Raw genomic sequence first — 23,564 nt, 5'->3', positions numbered from 1 at the left:
TTTAATCCCTTTGATTTATGTGACTTTCTAGAAATAAACATTAAATAAACAGATAATACTTGATGATAATAATGAAACACTTTAGATATTTAACTCAGCAAGAGCTAGCTAAACCAATGTTGGTCTGTAATAAATGTATATTTCCCAATTAAAAAAAACTTTTTTTTTATATCAGTTAAACCTTATTTGGGGCATTATTTAATTTCATGTTATTAAAAATCTAATCATTCATACAAAAACAAAAACATGGCATTTCTTCCCTATAAAGCGTTAAAGGTACTGGGACACCAAAGTGTTCCATTAATTCTCAGCACATAGAGACTTTTTCACCTAGAGATATCACACTATAGAGACTGTGTCTGTTCCCGAAACTAGAAAATACAAAAAACTTTTAAACCAAGTTAAGATTAACAATTTAATTGAGGTTCAACAAATAAAAAACAGATGCAATATGGATAAACAAATGATAAAGCTTGGCTTATCGAAAATATCAGATCCCTTTCTACGAAAACACTTTTTGTAAATAATATGATCACTGATCATAATATAGATGTGCTCTGTTTGACAGAAACCTGGCTAAAACCTAATGATTACATTATTTTAAATGAGTCCACCCCCCAAGATTACTGTTATAAACATGAGCCGCGTCTAAAAGGCAAAGGGGGGAGGTGTTGCTTCAATTTATGACGTTTTCTGGATTTCTCAGAGGGCAGGCTTCAAGTATAACTCATTTGAAGTAATGGTGCTTCATATAACATTATCCAGAGGAAACAAATCTTAATGATAAACCCCTGTTATGTTTGTACTGGCTACTGTATACAGGCCACCAGGGCACCATACAGACTTTATTAAAGAGTTTGGTGATTTTACATCCGAGTTAGTTCTGGCTGCAGATAAAGTTTTAATAGTTAGTGATTTTAATATCCATGTTGATAATGAAAACGATGCATTGGGATCAGCATTTATAGACATTCTGAACTCTATTGGGGTTAGACAACACGTTTCAGGACCTACTCATTGTCGAAATCATACTCTAGATTTAATACTGTCACATTGAATTGATGTTGATAGTGTTGAAATTATGCAGCCAAGTGATGATATCTCAGATCATTATTTAGTTTTGTGCAAACTTCATATAGCCAAAATTGTAAATTCTACTTCTGTCACGGTTCGTGAATGCACCGTCTCCAGCTGTAGTCTTGTTATGTCATGTTGATTGGTTCATGTGGGTGTTTCCACTGATCGCCTGATCAGCGGCAGGTGCATCTCATTCCAACCGCCTATTTAACGCCCTGTCTTTCGTCTCCTGTTTGTCAGATCGTTGTTTGAAGTCCTTGTGTCGATGTCTGTTCGTGCTCCTGTGTTCCTGTGCTTGCTCAGTTCCTGTTTCGGTCTTCATTGGATATTCACAGTCACACACGGATTATCACCGCCGATCACCGATCTACCACCACCGCCATCGCTACCAACGCACTCAAATCACCTACCCACCTGTCTGTGCTGCCATCGTGGTTCCTGCGTCACTCACCAGCATTCATCCATCACTACTCCTGTCAATAAACTACCTTTACTTGCATCTGCCTCCTGTCCTCCATTGTTAGCGTCACAGAACGATCTGACCAACATGGAGGCAGCGAGTAATCAACCTTCCTCCCTCGAAGCTTTCCTCAGCGCCAGTGTTCGGAGGATGGACTCCCAGGAGCGGACTCTTAACGACACTGGTCGCGCGGTTCAGGCTTTAGTGACGCAGGTGTCCGAGCTCACCCAACAGTTCCAGCTATTACGAGCTCCCACTGCGCCACTCACACCGCCTGTTCCACCAGCACCATCGGAGGCCCCCTCCCAGCCGGAACCACGCCTCCCGATTCCGGAAGCGTACTCGGGTGAGCCCGACTATTGTAGAGCTTTCCTTAACCGTTGTGATATGCATTTTGCCCTCCAGCCTAGAACGTTCGCCAGTGAGAGGGCCAAGGTGGCCTTCGTCCTGACCCTGCTCTCTGGGAGGGCGGCATTGTGGGGAACAGCGGTGTGGGAGAACCAGGACCCATGCTGTGCCTCGTTCCGGGCGCTCTCCGCCGAGATAAGACGGGTCTTTGGACTGATTGAGCTGGCCCTTCGGGTCGATGCACGTCTGGCACGGATGGAGAGGAGGGGGCTACTCAACACCCCATCCAGGGGACCGGCAGACGTGCGGTTCAGCGGCGGGGACGTGGCCAGCCCCGTCTACGATCACGAGCCCATGCAGGTAGGGCGAGCTCGGCTTTCCCGGGAGGAGAAGGAGAGGCGGAGGTCCCTGGGCCTTTGCCTTTACTGCGGGGGAGCCGGACATCAAGCCCACGCCTGTCCGGTAAAAGGGCCAGGCCCGGTAGTACGTACGAGGCTACTATCGGGTGGGATCTCCGCCGAGAAGACCTCATCATCATCATCATCATCACCATCATCTTCTACGCTCCTCCCGGTATGGCTGCGGTGGTCAGCACAGACACATCACTGTCAGGCACTACTGGATTCCGGGGCAGAAGGGAACTTCATGGACAGCACATTAGCCCACAAGCTCCACATTCCCCTCAGACCTCTTCCGCACCACATCACGGTTCACGCCCTCACTGGTCAGCAACTTCCCACCATATCATACATCACGGAAGACATTACACTCATCACCTCTGGCAATCACTCCGAAACCATCTCTTTTCACATCCTTGACTCTCCCCTGGCACCCATTGTCCTCGGACACCCTTGGCTCCTCCTCCACAACCCTAGAATTGACTGGCTCTCTAACTCCGTTTTGTCTTGGTGTAAAAGGTGTCATGAGTCTTGTCTAGTGTCTGCCTGTCCGTCTGTGTCTGTGTCTGTGTTGCAGGAGGAGGCGGTGGATTTGTCTAACGTGCCCGCTGAGTACCTCCATCTGAAGGAAGTGTTCAGTAAGTCTCGGGCTGCTTCTCTTCCTCCGCATCGTCCTTACGACTGTGCCATAGATTTACTATCAGGTAAGTCTCCGCCTAAGGGCAAACTCTATTCACTTTCTGTTCCAGAGAGGGAGGCTATGGAGAAATATATTTCTGATTCTCTAGCTTCTAAATTCATCCGCCCTTCCTCTTCTCCTGCGGGGGCGGGGTTCTTTTTTGTGGGAAAGAAGGACGGATCTCTGCGACCTTGTATTGATAACCGGGGACTGAACAACATCACGGTAAAGAATACTTATCCTTTGCCGTTGATGTCTTCGGCCTTCGAGAGGTTGCAGGGAGCGTCAATTTTCACAAAACTGGACTTACGCAATGCGTATCATTTGGTTCGGATCAGGGAGGGGGATGAATGGAAGACCGCTTTTAACACCCCCAGAGGGCACTTTGAATACTTGGTTATGCCCTTTGGGCTCTCCAACTCCCCAGCGGTCTTCCAGGCACTCGTCAACGACGTGCTGCGAGATATGATCGATCAGTTCATTTATGTCTACCTGGACGACATATTGATTTTTTCTTCTTCTCTCCAGGAACATGTGCAGCACGTCCAACGAGTGCTTCAGAGGTTGCTAGAGAATGGGCTTTTTGTCAAGGCGGAGAAATGCGAATTTCATGCACAGTCAATTCCATTTTTGGGGTATATCGTGTCGACTGAGGGAATACGCATGGATCCCGAGAAGGTTAAGGCTGTGGTAGAATGGCCAAGCCCAGATTCCTGTAAGGCCCTACAGAGGTTTCTGGGGTTCGCTAACTTCTACCGGCGTTTTATTCGCAACTTCAGCCAACTAGCCGCACCTCTGACCGCCTTGACCTCCGCCAAAACTGCGTTCAGGTGGTCGGACACAGCTGAGGCTGTGTTCGCCAAACTGAAGAGCCGTTTCATTTCAGCCCCTATTCTGATTACCCCTGACCCTACACGTCAGTTCGTGGTGGAGGTCGACGCATCAGAGGTGGGGGTAGGAGCGGTGTTATCTCAACGTTCTCCCTTAGACGACAAGGTCCACCCTTGCGCGTATTTTTCATATCGTTTATCTCCGGCAGAACGAAATTACGATATTGGTAACCGAGAATTGTTGGCAGTTAAGATGGCATTGGAGGAATGGCGACACTGGTTAGAGGGATCGGGGGTTCCTTTTATAGTATGGACTGACCACAAGAATTTAGAGTACATTAGCACCGCCAAGAGGCTGAACTCCAGGCAGGCTCGGTGGGCACTTTTTTTCGGACGTTTTGACTTTACTATCTCGTACCGCCCGGGTTCCAAAAATATCAAACCCGATTCTTTGTCGCGTATTTTTGACCATTCCGAACGCCCGTCCACTCCCGAGTGTATTTTTCCTGAGACATTAGTGGTCTCCACTCTCACATGGGAGATCGAATCGAAGGTCAGAACGGCCTTAGAAGGGGTAACACCTCCGCCCGTGTGCCCACCGAACCGTTTATTTGTGCCGGAGGGATTAAGGTCCAACGTTATCCAGTGGGGACATTGCTCGAATGTAGCTTGCCATCCAGGGGTTAACCGTACTAGATTTTTAGTCAAGCAACGATTCTGGTGGCCACTTATGGCTCGCGACATTCACAGTTTTGTTTTGGCTTGCTCGGTTTGTGCCACTGGTAAGACTTCCAATCGGCCCCCTGATGGGTTACTCCAACCGCTGCCGGTTCCTTCGAGACCCTGGTCCCACATCGCTCTAGATTTTATTACCGCCCTCCCAGGGCAACACGGTAGTTTTAACCGTGGTGGACCGGTTCTCGAAGGCGGCCCACTTTATTCCCTTGCCCAAATTACCCTCAGCCAAGGAGACAGCGTTGACCGTCGTAGACCACGTCTTTCGTTTACATGGCCTCCCGATAGATGTGGTTTCCGACAGGGGACCCCAATTTGTGGCTAAATTTTGGCAAGAATTCTGTAGACTACTGGGAGCGACTGTAAGTCTGTCCTCAGGGTTTCACCCCCAGAGCAATGGTCAAACCGAGAGAGCCAACCAAGATTTGGAAAGGGTGTTGCGATGTTTGGTCTCCAAGAATCCTTCCTCCTGGAGCCAACAATTGTCTATGGTGGAGTACGCCCACAATACCTTACCAGTATCAGCTACGGGCCTATCTCCTTTTGAGTGTAGTGTAGGTTACCAGCCACCTATTTTTCCCAGTATGGAATCCGAAGTTGCGGTCCCCTCCGCTCACGCCTTCGTCCAGAGGTGCCACCGCACTTGGACCAGAGCCCGTGAGACTCTACTCCAAGTGGGGGCGCGGACCAAGGCCAAGGCCGATCGCCACCGGTCTAGGCCTCCCGTATACGTCGTGGGTCAAAAGGTGTGGCTTTCAACCAAGAATATTCCTCTCCGGTCCGTATCTAATAAATTGGCTCCCAAATTTATTGGCCCGTTTACTGTCACCAAGATCATTAGTCCGGTGGCAGTCCGCCTTAAACTCCCTCCTACGTACAGGAGAATTCATCCCGCCTTTCATGTGTCCAAAATCAAGCCCGTATTTCATTCTCCCATTAATCCGCCTACCCCGGTCCCTCCCCCGCCGCGTCTCGTAGATGGGGAGACCACCTATTTGGTAAATCGTATTCTGGACTCTAGGAGGAGGGGACGCGGATTTCAGTACTTGGTGGACTGGGAGGGTTACGGTCCGGAGGAGAGAAGTTGGGTACCTGCTAGGGACATCCTGGATCACTCCCTTATCGATGATTACAATCGACAGGTAAGAGATTCTGGGGACGCCAGGAGGCGTCCTTAAGAGGAGGGGTACTGTCACGGTTCGTGAATGCACCGTCTCCAGCTGTAGTCTTGTTATGTCATGTTGATTGGTTCATGTGGGTGTTTCCACTGATCGCCTGATCAGCGGCAGGTGCATCTCATTCCAACCGCCTATTTAACGCCCTGTCTTTCGTCTCCTGTTTGTCAGATCGTTGTTTGAAGTCCTTGTGTCGATGTCTGTTCGTGCTCCTGTGTTCCTGTCCTTGCTCAGTTCCTGTTTCGGTCTTCATTGGATATTCACAGTCACACACGGATTATCACCGCCGATCACCGATCTACCACCACCGCCATCGCTACCAACGCACTCAAATCACCTACCCACCTGTCTGTGCTGCCATCGTGGTTCCTGCGTCACTCACCAGCATTCATCCATCACTACTCCTGTCAATAAACTACCTTTACTTGCATCTGCCTCCTGTCCTCCATTGTTAGCGTCACAACTTCTTGTTACAAGTATGGAAGAACCATCACTTCTACCACAAAAGACTGCTTTTTAAGTTATCTTCCTGATGTATCCAAATTCCTTAGCATATCCAAAACCTCAGAACAACTTGATGATGTAACAGAAACTATGGATTCTCTCTTTTCTAGCACTTTAAATACAGTTGCTCCTCTACACTTAAAGGAAGGTTAAGTCAAACAGTTTGACACCATGGTATAATGAGCATACTCGCACCCTAAAGAGAGCAGCCCAAAAAATGGAGCGCAGCTGGAGGAAAACAAAACTAGAGGTATTTCGTATTGCTTGGCGGGAAAGTAACCTATCCTACAGAAAAGCATTAAAAACTGCTAGATCTGATTACTTCTCTTCTCTTTTAGAAGAAAACAAACATAACCCCACGTATTTATTCAATACAGTGGCTAAATTAACGAAAAATAAAGCCTCAACAAGTGTTGACATTTCCCAACACCACAGCATTAATGACTATGAACTACTTTACTTCTAAAATCGATACTATTAGAGATAAAATTGCAACCATTCAGCCGTCAGCTACAGTATCGCATCAGACAGTGCACTATAGACCCCCTGAGGAACAGTTCCACTCATTCTCTACTATAGGAGAGGAAGAATTGTATAAACTTGTTAAATCATCTAGACCAACAACATGTATGTTAAACCCTATACCATCTAAGCTCCTAAAAGAGGTGCTTCCAGAAGTCATAGATCCTCTTCTGACTATTATTAATTCCTCATTGTCATTAGGATATGTCCCCAAAACCTTCAAACTGGCTGTTATTAAGCCTCTCATCAAAAAACCACAACTTGACCCCAAAGAACTAGTTAATTATAGACCAATCTCGAATCTCCCTTTTCTGTCCAAGATACTAGAAAAGGTGGTATCCTTACAATTATATTCCTTCTTAGAGAAAAATGGTATATGTGAGGATTTCCAGTCAGGATTTAGACCGTATCATAGTACTAAGACTGCTCTCCTTAGAGTTACAAATGATCTGCTCTTATCATCTGATCATGGGTGTATATCTCTATTAGTTTTATTGGATCTTAGTGCTGCGTTTGACACAATTGACCACAACATTCTTTTGCATAGACTTGAACACTTTGTTGGCATTAATGGAAGTGCATTAGCATGGTTTAAATCGTACTTATATGACCGCCATCAGTTCGTAGCAGTGAATGAAGATGTATCATATCGATCACAAGTGCAGTACGGAGTACCTCAAGGCTCAGTACTAGGGCCGCTACTCTTCACGCTTTATATGTTACCCTTGGGAGATATCATCAGGAAACATGGTGTTAGCTTTCACTGTTATGCTGATGAAACTCAGCTCTATATTTCTTTGTGGCCCGGTGAAACGCACCAATTTGAAAAACTAAAGGAATGCATAGTCGATATTTCTTACTGCTAAATTCTGAAAAAACAGAGGTGTTAATTATAGGACCTAAAAACTCTGCTTGTAATAACCTAGAACACTGTCTAAGACTTGATGGTTGCTCTGTCAATTCTTCGTCATCAGTTAGGAACCTAGGTGTGCTATTTGATCGCAATCTTTCCTTAGAAAGCCACGTTTCTAGCATTTGTAAAAATGCATTTTTCCATCTCAAAAATATATCTAAATTACGGCCTATGCTCTTAATGTCAAATGCAGAAATGTTAATCCATGCATTTATGACCTCAAGGTTAGATTATTGTAATGCTTTATTGGGTGGTTGTTCTGCACGCTTAGTAAACAAACTACAGCTAGTCCAAAATGCAGCAGCAAGAGTTCTTACTAGAACCATGAAGTATGACCATATTAGCCCGGTCCTGTCAACACTGCACTGGCTCCCTATCAAACATCGTATAGATTTTAAAATATTGCTTACTACTTATAAAGCCCTGAATAGTTTAGCACCTCAGTATTTGAATGAGCTCCTTTTACATTATAATCCTCCATGTACGCAACGTTCTCAAAACTCAGGCAATTTGATAATACCTAGAATATCAAAATCAACTGCGGGCGGCAGATCCTTTTCCTATTTGGTGACACACTCTTGCAGTTTAAATCTAGATTAAAGACCCATCTCTTTAACTTGGCTTACACATAACATACTAATATGCTTTTAATATCCAAATCCGTTAAAGGATTTTTAGGCTGCATTAATTAGGTAAACCGGAACCGGGAACACTTCCCATAACATCCTATGTATTTGCTACATCATTAGAAGAATGGCATCTACGCTAATATTTTTGGTTCCTGGCCGCTGTCACCTTTGGCTTGCTTAGTTTGGGTCACCTCATCTACAGCGATATCGTTGACTGGACTGCAAATAAATGCACAGACACTATTTAACTGAACAGAGATGACATCACTGAATTCAATGATGAACTGCCTTTAACTATCATTTTGCATTATTGACACACTGTTTTCCTAATGAATGTTGTTCAGTTGCTTTGACGCAATGTATTTTGTTTAAAGTGCTATATAAATAAAGGTGCCTTGACTTGACTTGACTTCATGGAAGTAGTTGTGAACAGGGGTAGAGAAATGGTGTGAAGAAAAGTGAGGCAAATGGTTTGCTGGAAACAGGACTTTAGGAAATTACATTGTATATAGGAATCTCAGGAAAGAGGACATTGTTTTGTGCTGCTCTGTAATGGAAGAGGGGATTTTGAAGGATGTGGTGATGTGTGTGGGTCCTGAGAGGCCAAAGCTCAGAGCGTAGGAAGGTTTGTTTGCTGTAAATGGGAAACTCACAGCTTCCTGCAAGAGTTGCTCCAGGGAGTAGATTCTGGGTCGGTTTCCTCTCTCCCCATCGATAACAATACTGTAGCTGAAGGGAAAGAGCAGAAAGTACAAATGAGTTACTTTCAGTGGTGTGTGTAATGCTTGGCCATAGGTGTCAAACTCCTACGGAGAGCTCACTTTCATTGGCTGTGTGATTTTTTTTCAGTGACACTTTTAACGCTGAACAGAGGGTTTAGAGGAAGTGATCCAGGCTGACTTTTGCAACCAACTAAGGGCTGTGGGAAACTAGTGGGTGATAATCACTTCTCATTTAACTGTGGTAGTGAGCATAATCCTGTTGGGGTAACGTCAATCAACATGTCTTGGTGCAAAACAGCAACATGAGTTTACGATAGGTGCAATACCTCCCAAAAGCAAGAATAGTGTCCAGTGTGGTGTCTCTGCTCCCTGTTACTCAAGTCTTAGAGCTCAGTCCTGCATTGGTGCGACCCTGTGAGTTCCTTGTCTGTCCTGTCTCAACCACAAAGGTCGCCATTGAGCTCTCAGACTGTCCTGTCAAGGCCATGTAGGCCATCTTTTAACTCTTAGCCTGTCCTGACACGACCATGAAAGTTGTTTCTGTACTCTCTGAATGTCGTGTTATGGCCATAGGGGCCATTTCTAACCTCTCTGTGTTCTTAATTGCAGTTCCGTTTGCTCCGCCTCGGTGGCATTCAGATCCACCATGTTGGGTTCCAGTTCAGACTGAGCCATCTTGGTGGTCCCCTGCACCATCAGCTATGCTGAAGTGCTCCTAAGCTCCATTAGCTCCACCCTGGTGGCCCTCAGCTCCACCTGTTCCACCCTGGTGGTCTTCAGCTCTGCCCTGGCTTCCTGCTCTGCTAGCCCTGCCTTGTTCACCAGCTCCTCCAGCTCCACCCTGGCTCACCAAACTGGTGCAATCTTCTCTCCTACTTCCTGTCCATGGGCCTGGCCCTCCATCCCTCACCCTGTTCCGTCTTTGCTCCACCTTATACTTAAGTCTGTTCTTGTTAAGGAGCATCTGGAAGCCACTCCTTAAGGGGGGCTGTGTAACGATCCCCAGCTGGGGTGCTCTTGATAGCCACCAGAGGGCACTCCATCCCATACCTTTGCCACTCTATTCTGGACTGCCTTCCCCATAATCCTTTGCACACCCTCATCAGCACTTATTGTGTGCACCTGTGTCTTGTTAGCCTTGTTAACTCATTTTATAAAAGCCTGGTTCTTTGTCATGCATTGCTAAGTCTTGTATGTGTCTGTATTGCTGCACTTGGATCCTCAACCTTCATGTACCTGTGCAGTTTCATGACACCTTGCTTGTTTCTTGTTAAAAATCTTGTTGGTTATTATTGACTGGGACTTATTATTTTATGAATTTGTTCCATTTTACTGTACCATATTTAAAACAATTCTGCATAATTCCAGATATTTCTTTTTTCCAAAGAAATAAAAATGTGTAAAAAAAAAATATTTGGAAAGGGAGTTTGTGGGTATTATACAGTACACATACACTTCAGGTGACTCCAGGGATTGCAGACGAGCAGCATATAGTAGTTCATCATCTTTGGAGATCAGAATCTTTAGTCCATCGTTCAGGAGCTCTTTGGTTAGAATACAGTTAGGAGGAACTGCAAGATGAAAAGCAACAAATCAAATACAATTGTACTTACCACTTACTAACCAAAGACTTCACATCATGCCTGACAACACCTGTCAGTTGTGGAAAAATCACTACAGTAGTATAGACCATAAGTATCCATTTACCTGGAGCAGTCCTGCTATTCGATGACACCTTCCTCTCATCCTCCTCTGAGAAACTACTGTCCTCACCCAAGTGGAAGCCCTCATCTGCCGCAAAACTCTCCATTAGACGGCTGACTGCTCGACCTTTAGACTGAACCACAGAAACAGCACAGACACTGCATTGCTTGAAGTAAATGGATCATTTTCAAAATATTACTGTTATTGTCTCATGAAATGTAATTTTAAGTATTTCAGGCGATAATGTTGTTGTTTAAAACTCAAATATGCAGTTTATTTATAAAGATAGCGCCTATTTAAAAATGTGTTTCCCGCGATCAGCGGGAGCTCAGTCCTCATGTATCCACCGAGAGCAGCCTCACCTCGGCTAGACCTTCTGTTATGTGCCGCTGGCTTTGATGTCTCTTTAGTGGTTAAACATAAAATATAATTATTTTTGGGTAAATCTCATCTTTGGTCTGTATTCAATTTATCTATATGTTAAAATGAAAATAAAATAGGCAATTGATATAATATTTCGTTTCATTGTAATGGCTGTATATATACACATTTCCCTGAACTAAGTACATTTCTGCGGCTATTATTATGTTTAAATGAAAAACAAAAGGAGGCAGTGGTTTTTGATATCATAATTCATTTTATTGTAAATATACAGAGAGGAAAATTGCAGTAGCCATGGTCAGCTGACTGATGTTATCCAGTACGCTGCTGTTTACAGAATTACCGGATTTGCGTCGTTGCGGACATCACACTCTCGAGTCGATTGCACAAAGTCCGAACTAAGAGGATGCGTACTCAGCGTACTTTGTATTGAGAAACGCGCGCAAAACCTACATCACCAGACTATTTGCCTAATCTTCCTGGTACTTTAGACCACGGTGGAAACGCAGAAAGCAACAGGTCTGGGGAGAAAAAAAGTTCCTGGGTAAAAAAGTTTCTGGTCCAATTGTTCTGGGTAATTTCGGAGGAAACGCGATAGAAGACAAGCGTTAAATGTACCAAAAGTTGTGAATGCATGATTTGTGTGTGTACCTCTCTAAGTCTGGTTCTCCGAGTGCTGCCATTATCATCACTGTCTTGGGACTGGGCTTCGGTCGACCAGAAAGTTCTTCTCTAAATTAAGGTGAAAGAAAAATCTTTAAAGATAAGTTGCAGACAGTCATGGGCATCTGAGTTAAATATATGCAACCAATCCACAGTTTGGAGACATCTACTAAATCTTAATGATTCTTTTTCACTCTTTGGAACAATAATAAATTATTTAAAACTACAAAATAACACCAACAGAACTATAAGAATTAGGGTAAAAAAAACAATTATCTGCCAATAACAAATCCTGATCCAATACTTGTGTTTACCTAGAGCTAGGTGCACAAGTACCTTCAAGTTATTAAAATCAATTCATTGTGCATGCTTGACAACTGAATTGCTTTGCAATGCTTCAAGGAATAAAATGCCTGTATCTAATCTATTTTATGTATTACAAAATAACTAGGTTTTGTTTTTTTGAGTTTCGGTTCCTTGCCGCTGTCGCCTCTGGCTTGCTTAGTTGGGGACACTTCTTCACCTCATCTACAGCGATATCGTTGACTTGATTGCAAATAAATGCACAGACACTATTTAAACTGAACAGAGTTGACATCACTGAACTGAATGATGAACTGCCTTTAACTATCATTTTGCATTGTTGACACACTGTTTTCTTAATGAATGTTGTTCAGTTGCTTTGACGCAATGTATTTTGTTTAAAGCGCTATATAAATAAAGGTGACTTGACTTGACTTGACTAGGTAAACATAACTAAATGTATTTTCTATGGTTCCTATTAATTAAAAGCCATGGCTCTTCTCTTGACTTGATGCAAACTAAAATATGTCTTTAGAAATTCTTAACAATTCCACTTGCAGTATTGTAGTAGTAAAACTAGAACACTCAAAATGAGTAATATAAACACAATCCCACTTAAAAGTGGCGTTATAGCTAAACGTATAGCTAAAATTCACAGCATTCACTGCAAATAAACATCACAATTGTGCTTAGTGCAAAAACTAGACCTAGAAGTTTCTAATTCTTTGCATTTTGTTGTAATGCAAACCACTAATTATCAAGACATTGAGGTTATTAAATGCCCTAACCCTAACTCTATTACAATATTTGTTTGTAGATTTAAAAATTGTTAATGAGACCGACATTATGCATGTTTGAATAAGCTGCATAAGCGCTCAGACTTCCTAAACTATGAAAACTATAGTGTCACTGTAAAGAACCGTACAATGCTCTGTTCACATTGCTTACCGTGGCTCTCAGCACGGAGCTCTTCCGAGTGGCTCTCTTCAGCCTTTCGCTGCTGCTGCTTCTGGGAAATGAGAGAAGGCTGCTACTCTTTCTGTAATGACCTGGCCTGCCTGTGATCCCAGGCCAGCGTTTGTCCTGCAGTCTGGGCCTGCCTGGTCGCCTTCTGACACCTGGAGGTTTGGAGACAGTGATGGGGACGGATCTACAGGGGGACCGTCGCTTCACCTTCACATCTCCTTCTGTTACAGCCCGAAACTGAGATCCTGAATGGGTTTCACAAAAATAGAAAGAGTTTAAATAAAAAAATGCAGGTGAGATGTGTCAATCACTGGACTTTTTGATGGCCTTTACCATAAAGTTCTTGTCGTTCCCGCTTAATCTTTGCCTTCTGATTGGCTTCCAGTTTGACAACAGAGAAAGTGGAGGGGCCTGTAATGGCCGGACTGTATGGCAGATCCCTAAACGACAGTGCTTTGATGTCTTGGCCTTCCTCACTGCCATAACTGCCTTCGTCTTCATCTTCCTCTGTATTATGAAAATGGCATTTTAGTATGGCTGTTTACATCTGACTATAATATAAATATCCAAACATAATATGTTGGAATCACTTAAAAGAAATAGTTGCCATACACTCACATCTTGATCTAATTATGGTCATTTTTTACTGTGCAAACATTTGTATGCCATATGAAACAATGAGTTATAGTGTTGTTTTCAGGAGGTTTCTGAAGTAGCAAGTAAACTAGACAGCCATGGAAACAACTTCATATACTTTTTTATTTTTATTTTTTTATCCAGCAGTGAAGTAATTGATATTTAAAACTTTTGGACTGACAAAAATTCGGATCACAAAGTCTACACACATTTTCCTGCATTTCCCTCAAACTTTCTGCTAATCTAGATTTGCAATTTTTCTTTTCATGCCAGTCTATAACTGTGGTAGGTTTTTTTTTTTTTTTTAGATAAACCCACCGCCTAAATGACAAAAATAAAATTTAGCAAAAACATATTTATCTGCATCCATTACATGTTAGTCAGATCTACAATCTTCCTGTCTAAGTGAACTAAATAAAGCAGACCTGACCAAAAGTCTGGTTACACTAGACATTCACACAGAACAAGATTTTTCCATTCCAATGTGCTACTTTTCCATGTAAACGCATTAGACAGATGTGTCTGACTATTGCTTTTGTGTCTTGTGTCTTTTGCAGCATCTCGCACATGAGTGGCACATTTTTTAGACAAGAATTTCACACACAGCGCCACTCATCAGTGTCTGGACCAATCAGGAGACCCCGGAGGTGGGGCAAGCGTAGCAAGCTTTTCTTTACAGTAGCAAGTTGTCATGGGTCATTCTGCACTGTCAATTTTTTAAAATAATTTCTGAGCCTTGCATCTTGCATTTTTAGATGCAAAGGCGCATTCTGTGTGAACGACCCCTAACATACAGAATGTTTTTCCATTACACGCACACTGCTCTCTCGCTTACTAAGAATTTTTCTCAATACTGCTAGAAGTACAAGCATTGAGACTATGTCTACACCCCCCCCCCCCCCCAAATATAAAAAAAGTTTTTTACCAACTGTACTGAAGGCTTCTACAAACTATTTAGTCAGTAAACATACCACTGCATAGTTTTTTTTTTTATTATAAAACACTAGACAGAAATTTAGACATCATATGAGTGATTTATTTGAGCACTAGAAAAATAATTTGAATAAGAATAATTTGAGTAAGAAAAATAGGAATAATAATAAAAATAAAAAAGATTTAACTTTGCATGCCAGAAAATCTTGAGATTGCTAGAAATGCAGCATTTACAATGAATTACGATGCAAATAAGCGCTGATGTGCTGATGGCCACTTATACAGATGGTAATAACACAAATGCACCATATAGTAAATAATCCACTCTCTCTTTTCATAAGATGCGTTCACTTTGATAGCCGTGATCATACAGTAATAGCGAGCTGATTTGGGCTGATTTGCTCTCAAACAGATGGTAATCATGCAGATACATTCACATTCAACATAAAACACATTCTCACATATATAAAAACTGTTGAAAAAGAAAACAAACAAAGAAAAAGGCGATCGCTGTAAGTTCCGCCTCCATCAGCTGACAGGTGCATCAGAGCGCGTCACGAGGGAGCACCAAATTCAAATATACTATCTTTCGCCTATCTTTCATTTATTCTTTTTTCCGGTGGATCGTCTCATTCTGTTTGTGACACTGTACGCTGAAGAGAACTGAAACGTAAACAAAGGATTTATGATCCATATTACAACGTTATTGTTTCGTTGGACTAAACGTGCTCCATGAGATGTCGTTCAGTGGACCCTTACCTTTCTAACTAAACCGGGATTTCCAGCTGTGGATGTGTTTATAACTCGTTATTACGACAGATCTGGTATGTACAGCATTTCCATTGCTCATGTTTTTATGTGTACTGCTTACACAAATGGAGCAAATACAGTCTTTATAAGCTTTCCATTGAAAAACAGCGATCTGTCGTCGATGCTTGAGGCTTAGATCTTTATAATGATATATAGTTTGTAAAGATAAAATTTGTCCCGTTTCATTTAATCTATTCGTAAACACTGACACGTGCGAGGTGAGGGGCGTTGAGGACGCCCACGTCGGGGTGCTGGCTAACAGGTTAAGAAATATGTAAGAGATCAACTGCATTTGTGTCTTAGAAAAGAAGCACAGAGACCAAGACAGGTGGTGACACACAGACTTGAAAGATTCACTGGCTTTTCTTACTTTCCCCAGATGACAAAAACTGGCTGACTCTCACCTTGCTCAGAGGACTCGCTCTCAAGGGGGGATGTCTCCCCGTCCTCATCCACTTCCTGTCCCCTGCCCTGCGGCATCCTGGCCCCTGGCTGCTGCAAACATGCTGCTGATCCAGGACTTTTCTTCCTTTCTTTTTTAACTGCCACTGGTTCATGCCTCTTCCAGCACTCCTGTGTCCCGCTGTCCCCACTCGTGGCTGGAAATAATTCCATGCATATACAAGTACATCAGAAAAAACTGCCATTGATTACATCGCAAGGACATGATGGCGTAAGTGAAAGTTAGGCTCCATCATTTAGTTATAAAGTGTAGACATGCATTTTGGTTATTCTGACTACACAAGTACCCAAAAGACTTCACTGTAAAAATAGGTAAACTGCTATTGTTAGCTTAAGGAGCAATTTCTTTCTGATTTCACCTACACAAATAGTTTTGTTTGTAAAAACGAATGTATTTAGGATGACTATTAGGTTATCTTGTTGTTCTGGGTAAGTCATATTTTGTTCTTTACTGTTACAATACAACATCTTAGTTTTATCTGTTAAAGCCACATGACAGATGCTATCACACAATGCCATTTTAGAAGATAGGTTTTACCTGTGTCGCTAAGGCTCTCAGACTCATTGGCTGTGCTGAGGTGTGTGGAATCTCTTTTGCAGTTACTGTGGCCAGAGTACAGTCTCTTAGATGCTGAGGAAAACTCTGGGTCTCTTGACACAGCTCCAGATGTATGTCTTCCACCTGGTACCTTCTGCTTGAGCTGAGTTATGTGTTGATCAAGGGAGCTGTTCTTCCGATAACACTGTGACTTCATCTATGAAAGAACAATAGGAAAAGATGTACTGAGGGGATTTGACCAATATTAAAACTTATTCTGGGCTACTTTTTAATCATTCGCTATGCCCCCAAAATCTAGATAGTTTGCAACTCCAAATCAATCCTGTAAGAGAAATAGTAACCAATGGCGGTGAAGCTTACCAAAGGGTTAATGTTCTGATTAATAAATAAAGATTTGATGATTGGCTGATGGTCGCAAGAGACGAAAGGACTCATTTGTGGATACTGACCTGTGTAGAGCTGAGACGGCTAAATCCTCGATTGGACAATTTTTTCTTTTTCTTCTGCGATTCTCTATCTCCCCGTTGATCCTCTGCTAGCAGACTTAGCCCCGCCCCCACCAATCTGTCAATCAAAGTACAACAGAGGCTATTACAGTCAGTGCAGCTCAGAAGTGGTGGATATTTTGATTCATCCTATCATTATCACGGTTTGTCTTCTTGTGTTTTGTGAGTCATTAAATCATTCACTCAGCAGATTTGTTCAAAGGTCATTTGCAACAAAATCAATTCTTATTGCCCTTTAGTAAAATTTACTAAAAATAAATTATAACACAAATTATCTCAAGTGATGATTGTTAAGTCAAGTCACCTTTATTTATATAGCACTGTAAAACATACAGATTGTGTCAAAGCAGCTTTAAAAAGTTAAACAGGAAAAACACATGCTGATATTGTAAGAGAACAACAGAAAACAGTCAGTTTATCAATTAAAATTGGTTCATTGTTGATTCAGTGATTTCATCGTCCAGCTCAGTTCAGCTCTCTTCCAATAGAGTCTGTGCTGTCAAGTCAACAATGTTGCCAGAAATGAAGTGTCCCCAACTAAGCAAGCCACCTGTAGAGGTCATCTCTAGGTGCTGATCCACCATCTGAACTGGATCTGGGAGGGGATATCCTCCTTCAAAAACTGCACGATCGAAAACACCCCTACAGCTCAGGCAATATCGGTATGAAAAGGGGAACAAAGAAAGACGGATCAGAAAGTGAACGAGGCTGAATTGCCTCTCAATGGGCTCAAATCACTCCCTACTTTTCCTTGATGAGTATCGAAAGAGTGAACTAAAAAGCTTGGTCCCCATACCTCACGCTTGAGGAACTGCGATCAGACGGCCATCTTGCCACTGTTTGAGGGCAGTTGCCAAATAAAAAGCCCTGCGTGAATTATCAGGGGAGATTCCTGCTACATAAAAGGGGCCAGTCGCTTTGAAAAAGCGAGACGTTTGAGGGCACTGCATGTTTGACGCTATTGTTCTTGGTGAATATCAGAGCCCTCACAGTTGTATTTCCATATCAGTGAGGCAGCATGTCCCCCTCGGCTCTAAATGCAGGCAGGGGAGAGAATGCTCTTGAATTTCCCTGGAAACCTGCCCAACAGACCGAATGAACGCTAGACAGACAGCACACTGACAAAAGATTAGCTCCAATCCTCCAGCAAAGAGCTAAGCGCTAGTGTGCCGTCCGTCATGTTAGCTGTTTAATCGCTGTTAGACATCTCTAGAGAGGCTGTCTTTGTGGAAAACTAATTGAGATTTTGTTTGCTGTAATGTGCTTCTGCTTACGTAATCCCAGGGGAACATGCTGTTTTGCTCTGAGATTGCTCTTTCAAAGCTCAGGAGACACAAAGGAGATCTTGGTTGTGTTTCAACAACTTTATTTCACACCACGAACGATAACAGTGAAGATAACAATAACAATAACTATATTAGCATCCACACCAATGAACAAAAATGGTATGGGGTGCGTTTCACAAAAGCATTGTTAGCCAACTATGGTCGTAAGATCCAATGAACTCTATTTGTAACAACGGAACTTAAAACCATTGGGACGTCACTGAGATCTTCAAAACTTGAGAGATTTCTGGGGTCTTTTTCATAGGAAAAGTCAACCCTTACGAAAGGAAAATATATTTACCAATATATTTCTTAAAATATATTGTGATATATTGTAATATATTATTTTCCCTTTTTATTTTCTAATATATTATATATTTGAATACATTTAATAATATATTAATGATACATATATTATATAATACATTGCAAAATATACAAATGATTGCCGCTTTCAATATATTGCAATATATTGGAAAAAAATAAATATTAAATCCATATATAAGAATATATGCCTAATATATTACATGATATTTTCCAATATACTGCAATATATTTTTGTTTCATAAGGGAATGTCTCCATTTGATCTCCGTTTAATCCATTACTGTCCTGAGATATTAAAGAAATCTCTCATGATTTATCCTGCAGGATAGAATCATACTGGTTGTGTTTTGTGCTGGGAATGCATCTGTGTCTATTGACACTCAAATAACCTATCAGTGTGTATATGTGCATACAAGAACAGAATGTGTATGTGTTGCTGTCTGTGTGTGTGATTGACAGGCAAGGGCGACAGAGGGGGCAATGGAGTGTGTGTTCTTTCCCCGTGAGGTAGACGAACTGACAAACACAATGTGACATGGACCCTCCCTCTGATGAATGCTCTCAGCGGCTAATTAAACAGAGCTTTCTCAAACACACACACACACACACACACACATTGAACATCACTGCAAGGAATTTTAAGCACAGATATAGTGTCAGACACAGACGCACACACAAACACATAGGATGTGAGCTACCTACTGACCCACTGCCCTCAATCACAAGAGGCTAAATGGAAAGCAGCAAGTGACAATGCCTCAGTGCAGTCACCTGCACTAGAGACAACTCTGAATGTGTGAACCCCTGTTAATAGCTTCTCATTATGCAGTGCTGTGTTGTACTGCGTTACACATGAGCCCAACAGCAGCATTAACTAGGGCTGTGCAAAAATCGAATGCGATTTTCATGCGTATCTCATCAGTAAAGACGGTCCTGTAATTAGTAGTTCCTCCAGCACGTGGGTTAAGATCAGGGTTGCCAGGTTTTCTCAACAAATCCTGCCCAGTTCCTTCTCAAAACTAGTCCAAAACTAGCCCAATCGTGTTTCCAGGAGGTTCCCCGATAAAAATTGTATCCCGGGGTTAAAATATAAGTTTTTTGGCAGGGTTGCCTTGGTAAAATTCGCATTTTAGGGGCTAAATATCACATTAATGGTATTGGGGTCGCTTCAACCTGTGGACATGAAAAACAACCGCAGACTTGGCAACACTGGTTCAGTTGGAGCGGCATTTACTACACAGAGACGTAGTCCACCGACAAGCTACACAAAATCGATTTCAAAATCGACAAAGAATCGCCTGCAATTTTAAAATAGATTTTGTGTAGATTGTCAGTGAATTATGGCTCTGTGTAGTAAATGCCAACCAGTGTTGCCAAGTCTGTGGTTATTTAGACTGAAGTAGTTTTAAGTCTGGTTCTTTTAATTGTGATGATTTTGGCTCACATTGAACAAAAACCCACCAATTCACTATCTCAAAAAAATTACAATATGGACACATGCCAATCAGCTAATCAACTCAAAACACCTGCAAAGGTTTCCTGAGCCTTCAAAATGGTCTCTCAGTTTGGTTCACTAGGCTACACAATCATGGGGAAGACTGCTGATCTGACACTTGTCCAGAAGACAATCATTGACATCCTTCACAAGGAGAGTAAGCCACAAACATTCATTGCCAAAGAAGCTGGCTGTTCACAGAGTGCTGTATCCAAGCATGTTAACAGAAAGTTGAGTGGAAGGGAAACGTGTGGAAGAAAAAGATTCACAATCAACCGAGAGAACCTCAGCCTTATGAGGATTGTCACGCAAAATCGATTCAAGAATTTGAGTGAACTTCACAAGGAATGGACTGAGGCTGGGGTCAAGGCATCAAGAACACCACAAACAGACATGTCAAGGAATTTGGCTTAAGTTGTCATGTTCCTCTTGTTAAGCCACTTCTGAACCACAGACAACATCAGAGACAACTTACCTGTGCTAAGGAGAAGAAGAACTGGACTGTTGCTCAGTGGTTCGAAGTTTCTTTTCAGATGTGAGCAAGTTTTGTATTTCCTTTGGAAACCAAGGTCCTAGAGTCTAGAGGAAAGGTGGAGAAGCTCATAGCCCAAATTGCTTGAAGTCTGTGATGATTTGGGGTGCAATGTCATCTGCTGGTGTTGTTCCATTGTGTTTTTTGAAAACCAAAGTCACTGCACTCGTTTACCAAGAAATTTTGGAACACTTCATGCTTCCTTCTGCTGACCAGCTTATTGAAGATGGTGATTTCATTTTCCAGCAGGATTTGGCACCTGCCCACACTGCCAAAAGCACCAAAAGTTGGCTAAATGACCATGGTGCCTGTGTGCTTGACTGGCAAGCAAACTCACCAGACCTGAACCCCAGAGAGAATATATGGACTATTGTCAAGAGGAAAATGAGAAACAAGAGACAAAACAATGCATATGAGCTGAAGGCCACTGTCACAGAAACCTGGGCTTCTGTTCCACCTCAGCAGTGCCACAAACTGATCACCTCCATGCCACGCCGAATTGAGGCAGTAATTAAAGCAAAAGGAGCCTATATCAAGTACTGAGTACATGTACAGTAAATGAACAAACTTTCCAGAAGGCCAACAATTCACTAAAAATATTGGTCTTATGAAGTATTCTAAATTGTTGAGAGAGTAAATTGGTGGGTTTTTGTTCAATGTGAGCCAAAATCATCACAATTAAAAGAACCAAAGACTTAAACTACTTCAGTCTGTGTGCATTAAATTTATTTAATACACAAGTTTCACAATATGAGTTTAATTACTGAAATAAATGAACTTTTCCACGACATTCTAATTTATTGAGATGCAACTGTAAATCCGTTCTTTGCCCTCAGTTTAGAATTTGTTATTTTGTTCAAGTGGTGACTGCTAAATCATATTACTTTGCTTTTTGAATGTTACTAGACACTTTAAAAGTGAATTATTCTGTGAGTGTGGGTAAAAACATGTTCAGTTTTATCTGAAACAAATGAACGTGAATTATTATGTTGGCTGAATGTATTGCGGTACTGAAATGTCCCGTGACTTGTTTCAAATGTGACATAAATATTTGCATTTGCTGAGAAAATCATGCCAGTTATGTCTTTAAGTCTTGAAGCTCTTTAATCATGACTTGTTTCACAGGACTTCACATCACAAGTGCAGTGCTGTACCAGATGAGTTACTGAGCAATAATACTAAGTGTATTAGTTTATAAATCAAGCACATGTTTTGAGGTCATAACACGGAATTGTGCAAGGCTTTAACCTCGCAGATTAACAATAATCAGCCCTTGTAATCATCATTTCTATGAAAAATTAATGAATGGTGGAGTTTTACTTCTGCCTTTCATATGCATCTAAAAAAAATAATAATAGTTTGATGAAATATCTGATCTTATCTTTTTAAAGTTCATATTTAATTGGATTCAATTGATGATTTTTATTTTTAAAATAGAAAAATTCTCACTAGCCTTTGGCTCTGAGGACTTTTTTTTCTTTTACAAAGCATTACTAGTGTCCAGATGGAAATGTGTAACCACTCTTATATATACACAGTATATTATTTGTCCGGACCTTCACTGGGAAGGAAATATACCCCTGTTCTACACAATGAAGATCTGGCTGCTGACCTGATAAATGCTACTAGACACACTTCCCTCCTTTATATACAGTAGACACACAAACACACTGCCCTTGGTTAGGGGCCCTGGCTGTCTGCCGGTGCGTCTGGGTGTCACTGTCATATGGAATCAAATTGTGGTGGCTGGTTGGCACGAGGGCAGAGGCAGGCGGGCGGAAACAGAAAGGAGGTGACATGACAGTGGGAAGGCCGGGAACACAATGAGTAAGAGAGATAGAAAGAGGTTTTAGGGGTGTTTGGGGTGTCAATAACAATCCTCAAAACTCTGGAGAGAGATGTAAACATTAACAGATCCTCTCTATACCAGCAGGCATCAGGAGGCACCAACAGTCATTATTATATGTGCTATGTCACTAAATATCTACACAGGCAGCTGTCACCCAAAACAACACAATTACACACTAATTAATTGCAGTGTAAGAATACATGTGTCAACGTGACCTCCTCTTCTCCTGGCCTGCACTGACCCAAGTGCTAAACGACAGGAATCTGTCACATTCCTGGCAATAAAATAGATTAGAGGAGAATTCACAGTGCTCTAATTACATCCACAGCCTGTTGAATCCCCCCTGGCTGCTGCAGGATAGACATCCCACTCACATCAGCGATTGGCAGACACAAAACACGTTTATTGACAAGCGCACACACAGTGTATGCACACAGGCTTAGGATATTGACGTTAGGATACACAGAGTGGAATCTTTTCAAGGAGATATGAATACACAGCCAACAGCCTTGCACTGTCAAATGCATGTAATGCAATTCAGGCCCACTACTGATTAGGAAAGATAAAGCATAACTGGGCTTCCTCACTGAGGTCAGATGAGTTCTCCTGTTTCCTGTGTAAGGTTTGTGGTGTCGTCTGCTGGGTTGTGCTGATATGGGAGGCTTATCTGCTGCGTGTGTGTGTGTGTGTGTGTGAGAGAGAAATGCCGGCTAAGAAGACAGGGGAACAGAAGATACTTACTTGACTTTTTTCTGGGGCTCATTAAGGGCCCCGGAGCCAAGACCAGGGACTGATTTTCGTTTGCGTGGTCTACCAGGGCCTCGACGTGCTGGGCTACGAGGAGTCTCCTCTTTCCTAAAGAAAAACATGGTTACCTTTTGCTAAAAATGCTTCATTATGAAGTCTGTACTTTCAGTAACACTTTAGTATAGGGACCAGTTCTCACTATTAACTAATTGCTTATTAGCATGCCTATTATTAACATATTTGGCTGTTTATTAATCCTTATAAAGCATTTATTCAACATGACCACATTCTACATTCCTAATCCTACCCAATACCTAAACTTAACAACTACCTTACTAACTGTTAATAAGCAGCAAATAGTGAGAATTGGACTGTA

General features: G+C 42.2%; 1 protein-coding gene across 3 annotated transcripts in view; it reads right to left on the bottom strand.

The window, feature by feature from the left end:
* Positions 1-23,564, bottom strand: part of LOC132148783 (BAH and coiled-coil domain-containing protein 1-like) — an 89,496-nt gene that overhangs the window by 10,061 nt on the left and 55,871 nt on the right. For 2 of the 3 annotated variants that reach the window (XM_059557488.1, XM_059557491.1), the window contains 10 exons: positions 23,183-23,296; positions 16,859-16,973; positions 16,389-16,605; positions 15,793-15,987; positions 13,343-13,516; positions 12,992-13,254; positions 11,729-11,809; positions 10,700-10,829; positions 10,446-10,563; positions 8,924-8,999 (listed from right to left, as the gene is read on the bottom strand). In XM_059557488.1, the coding sequence (XP_059413471.1) occupies positions 8,924-8,999; positions 10,446-10,563; positions 10,700-10,829; positions 11,729-11,809; positions 12,992-13,254; positions 13,343-13,516; positions 15,793-15,987; positions 16,389-16,605; positions 16,859-16,973; positions 23,183-23,296 (1,483 nt within the window). The remainder of the gene's footprint in view (positions 1-8,923; positions 9,000-10,445; positions 10,564-10,699; positions 10,830-11,728; positions 11,810-12,991; positions 13,255-13,342; positions 13,517-15,792; positions 15,988-16,388; positions 16,606-16,858; positions 16,974-23,182; positions 23,297-23,564) is intronic. The other variant, XM_059557489.1, reaches the window with a different exon arrangement.

The sequence above is a fragment of the Carassius carassius genome, chromosome 9, assembly GCF_963082965.1.
Source record: "Carassius carassius chromosome 9, fCarCar2.1, whole genome shotgun sequence".
In the NCBI taxonomy this organism is placed as follows: domain Eukaryota; kingdom Metazoa; phylum Chordata; class Actinopteri; order Cypriniformes; family Cyprinidae; genus Carassius; species Carassius carassius.
Note: the sequence above shows the minus strand (reverse complement) of the source record. Positions and strands in the feature narration are given on the sequence as shown.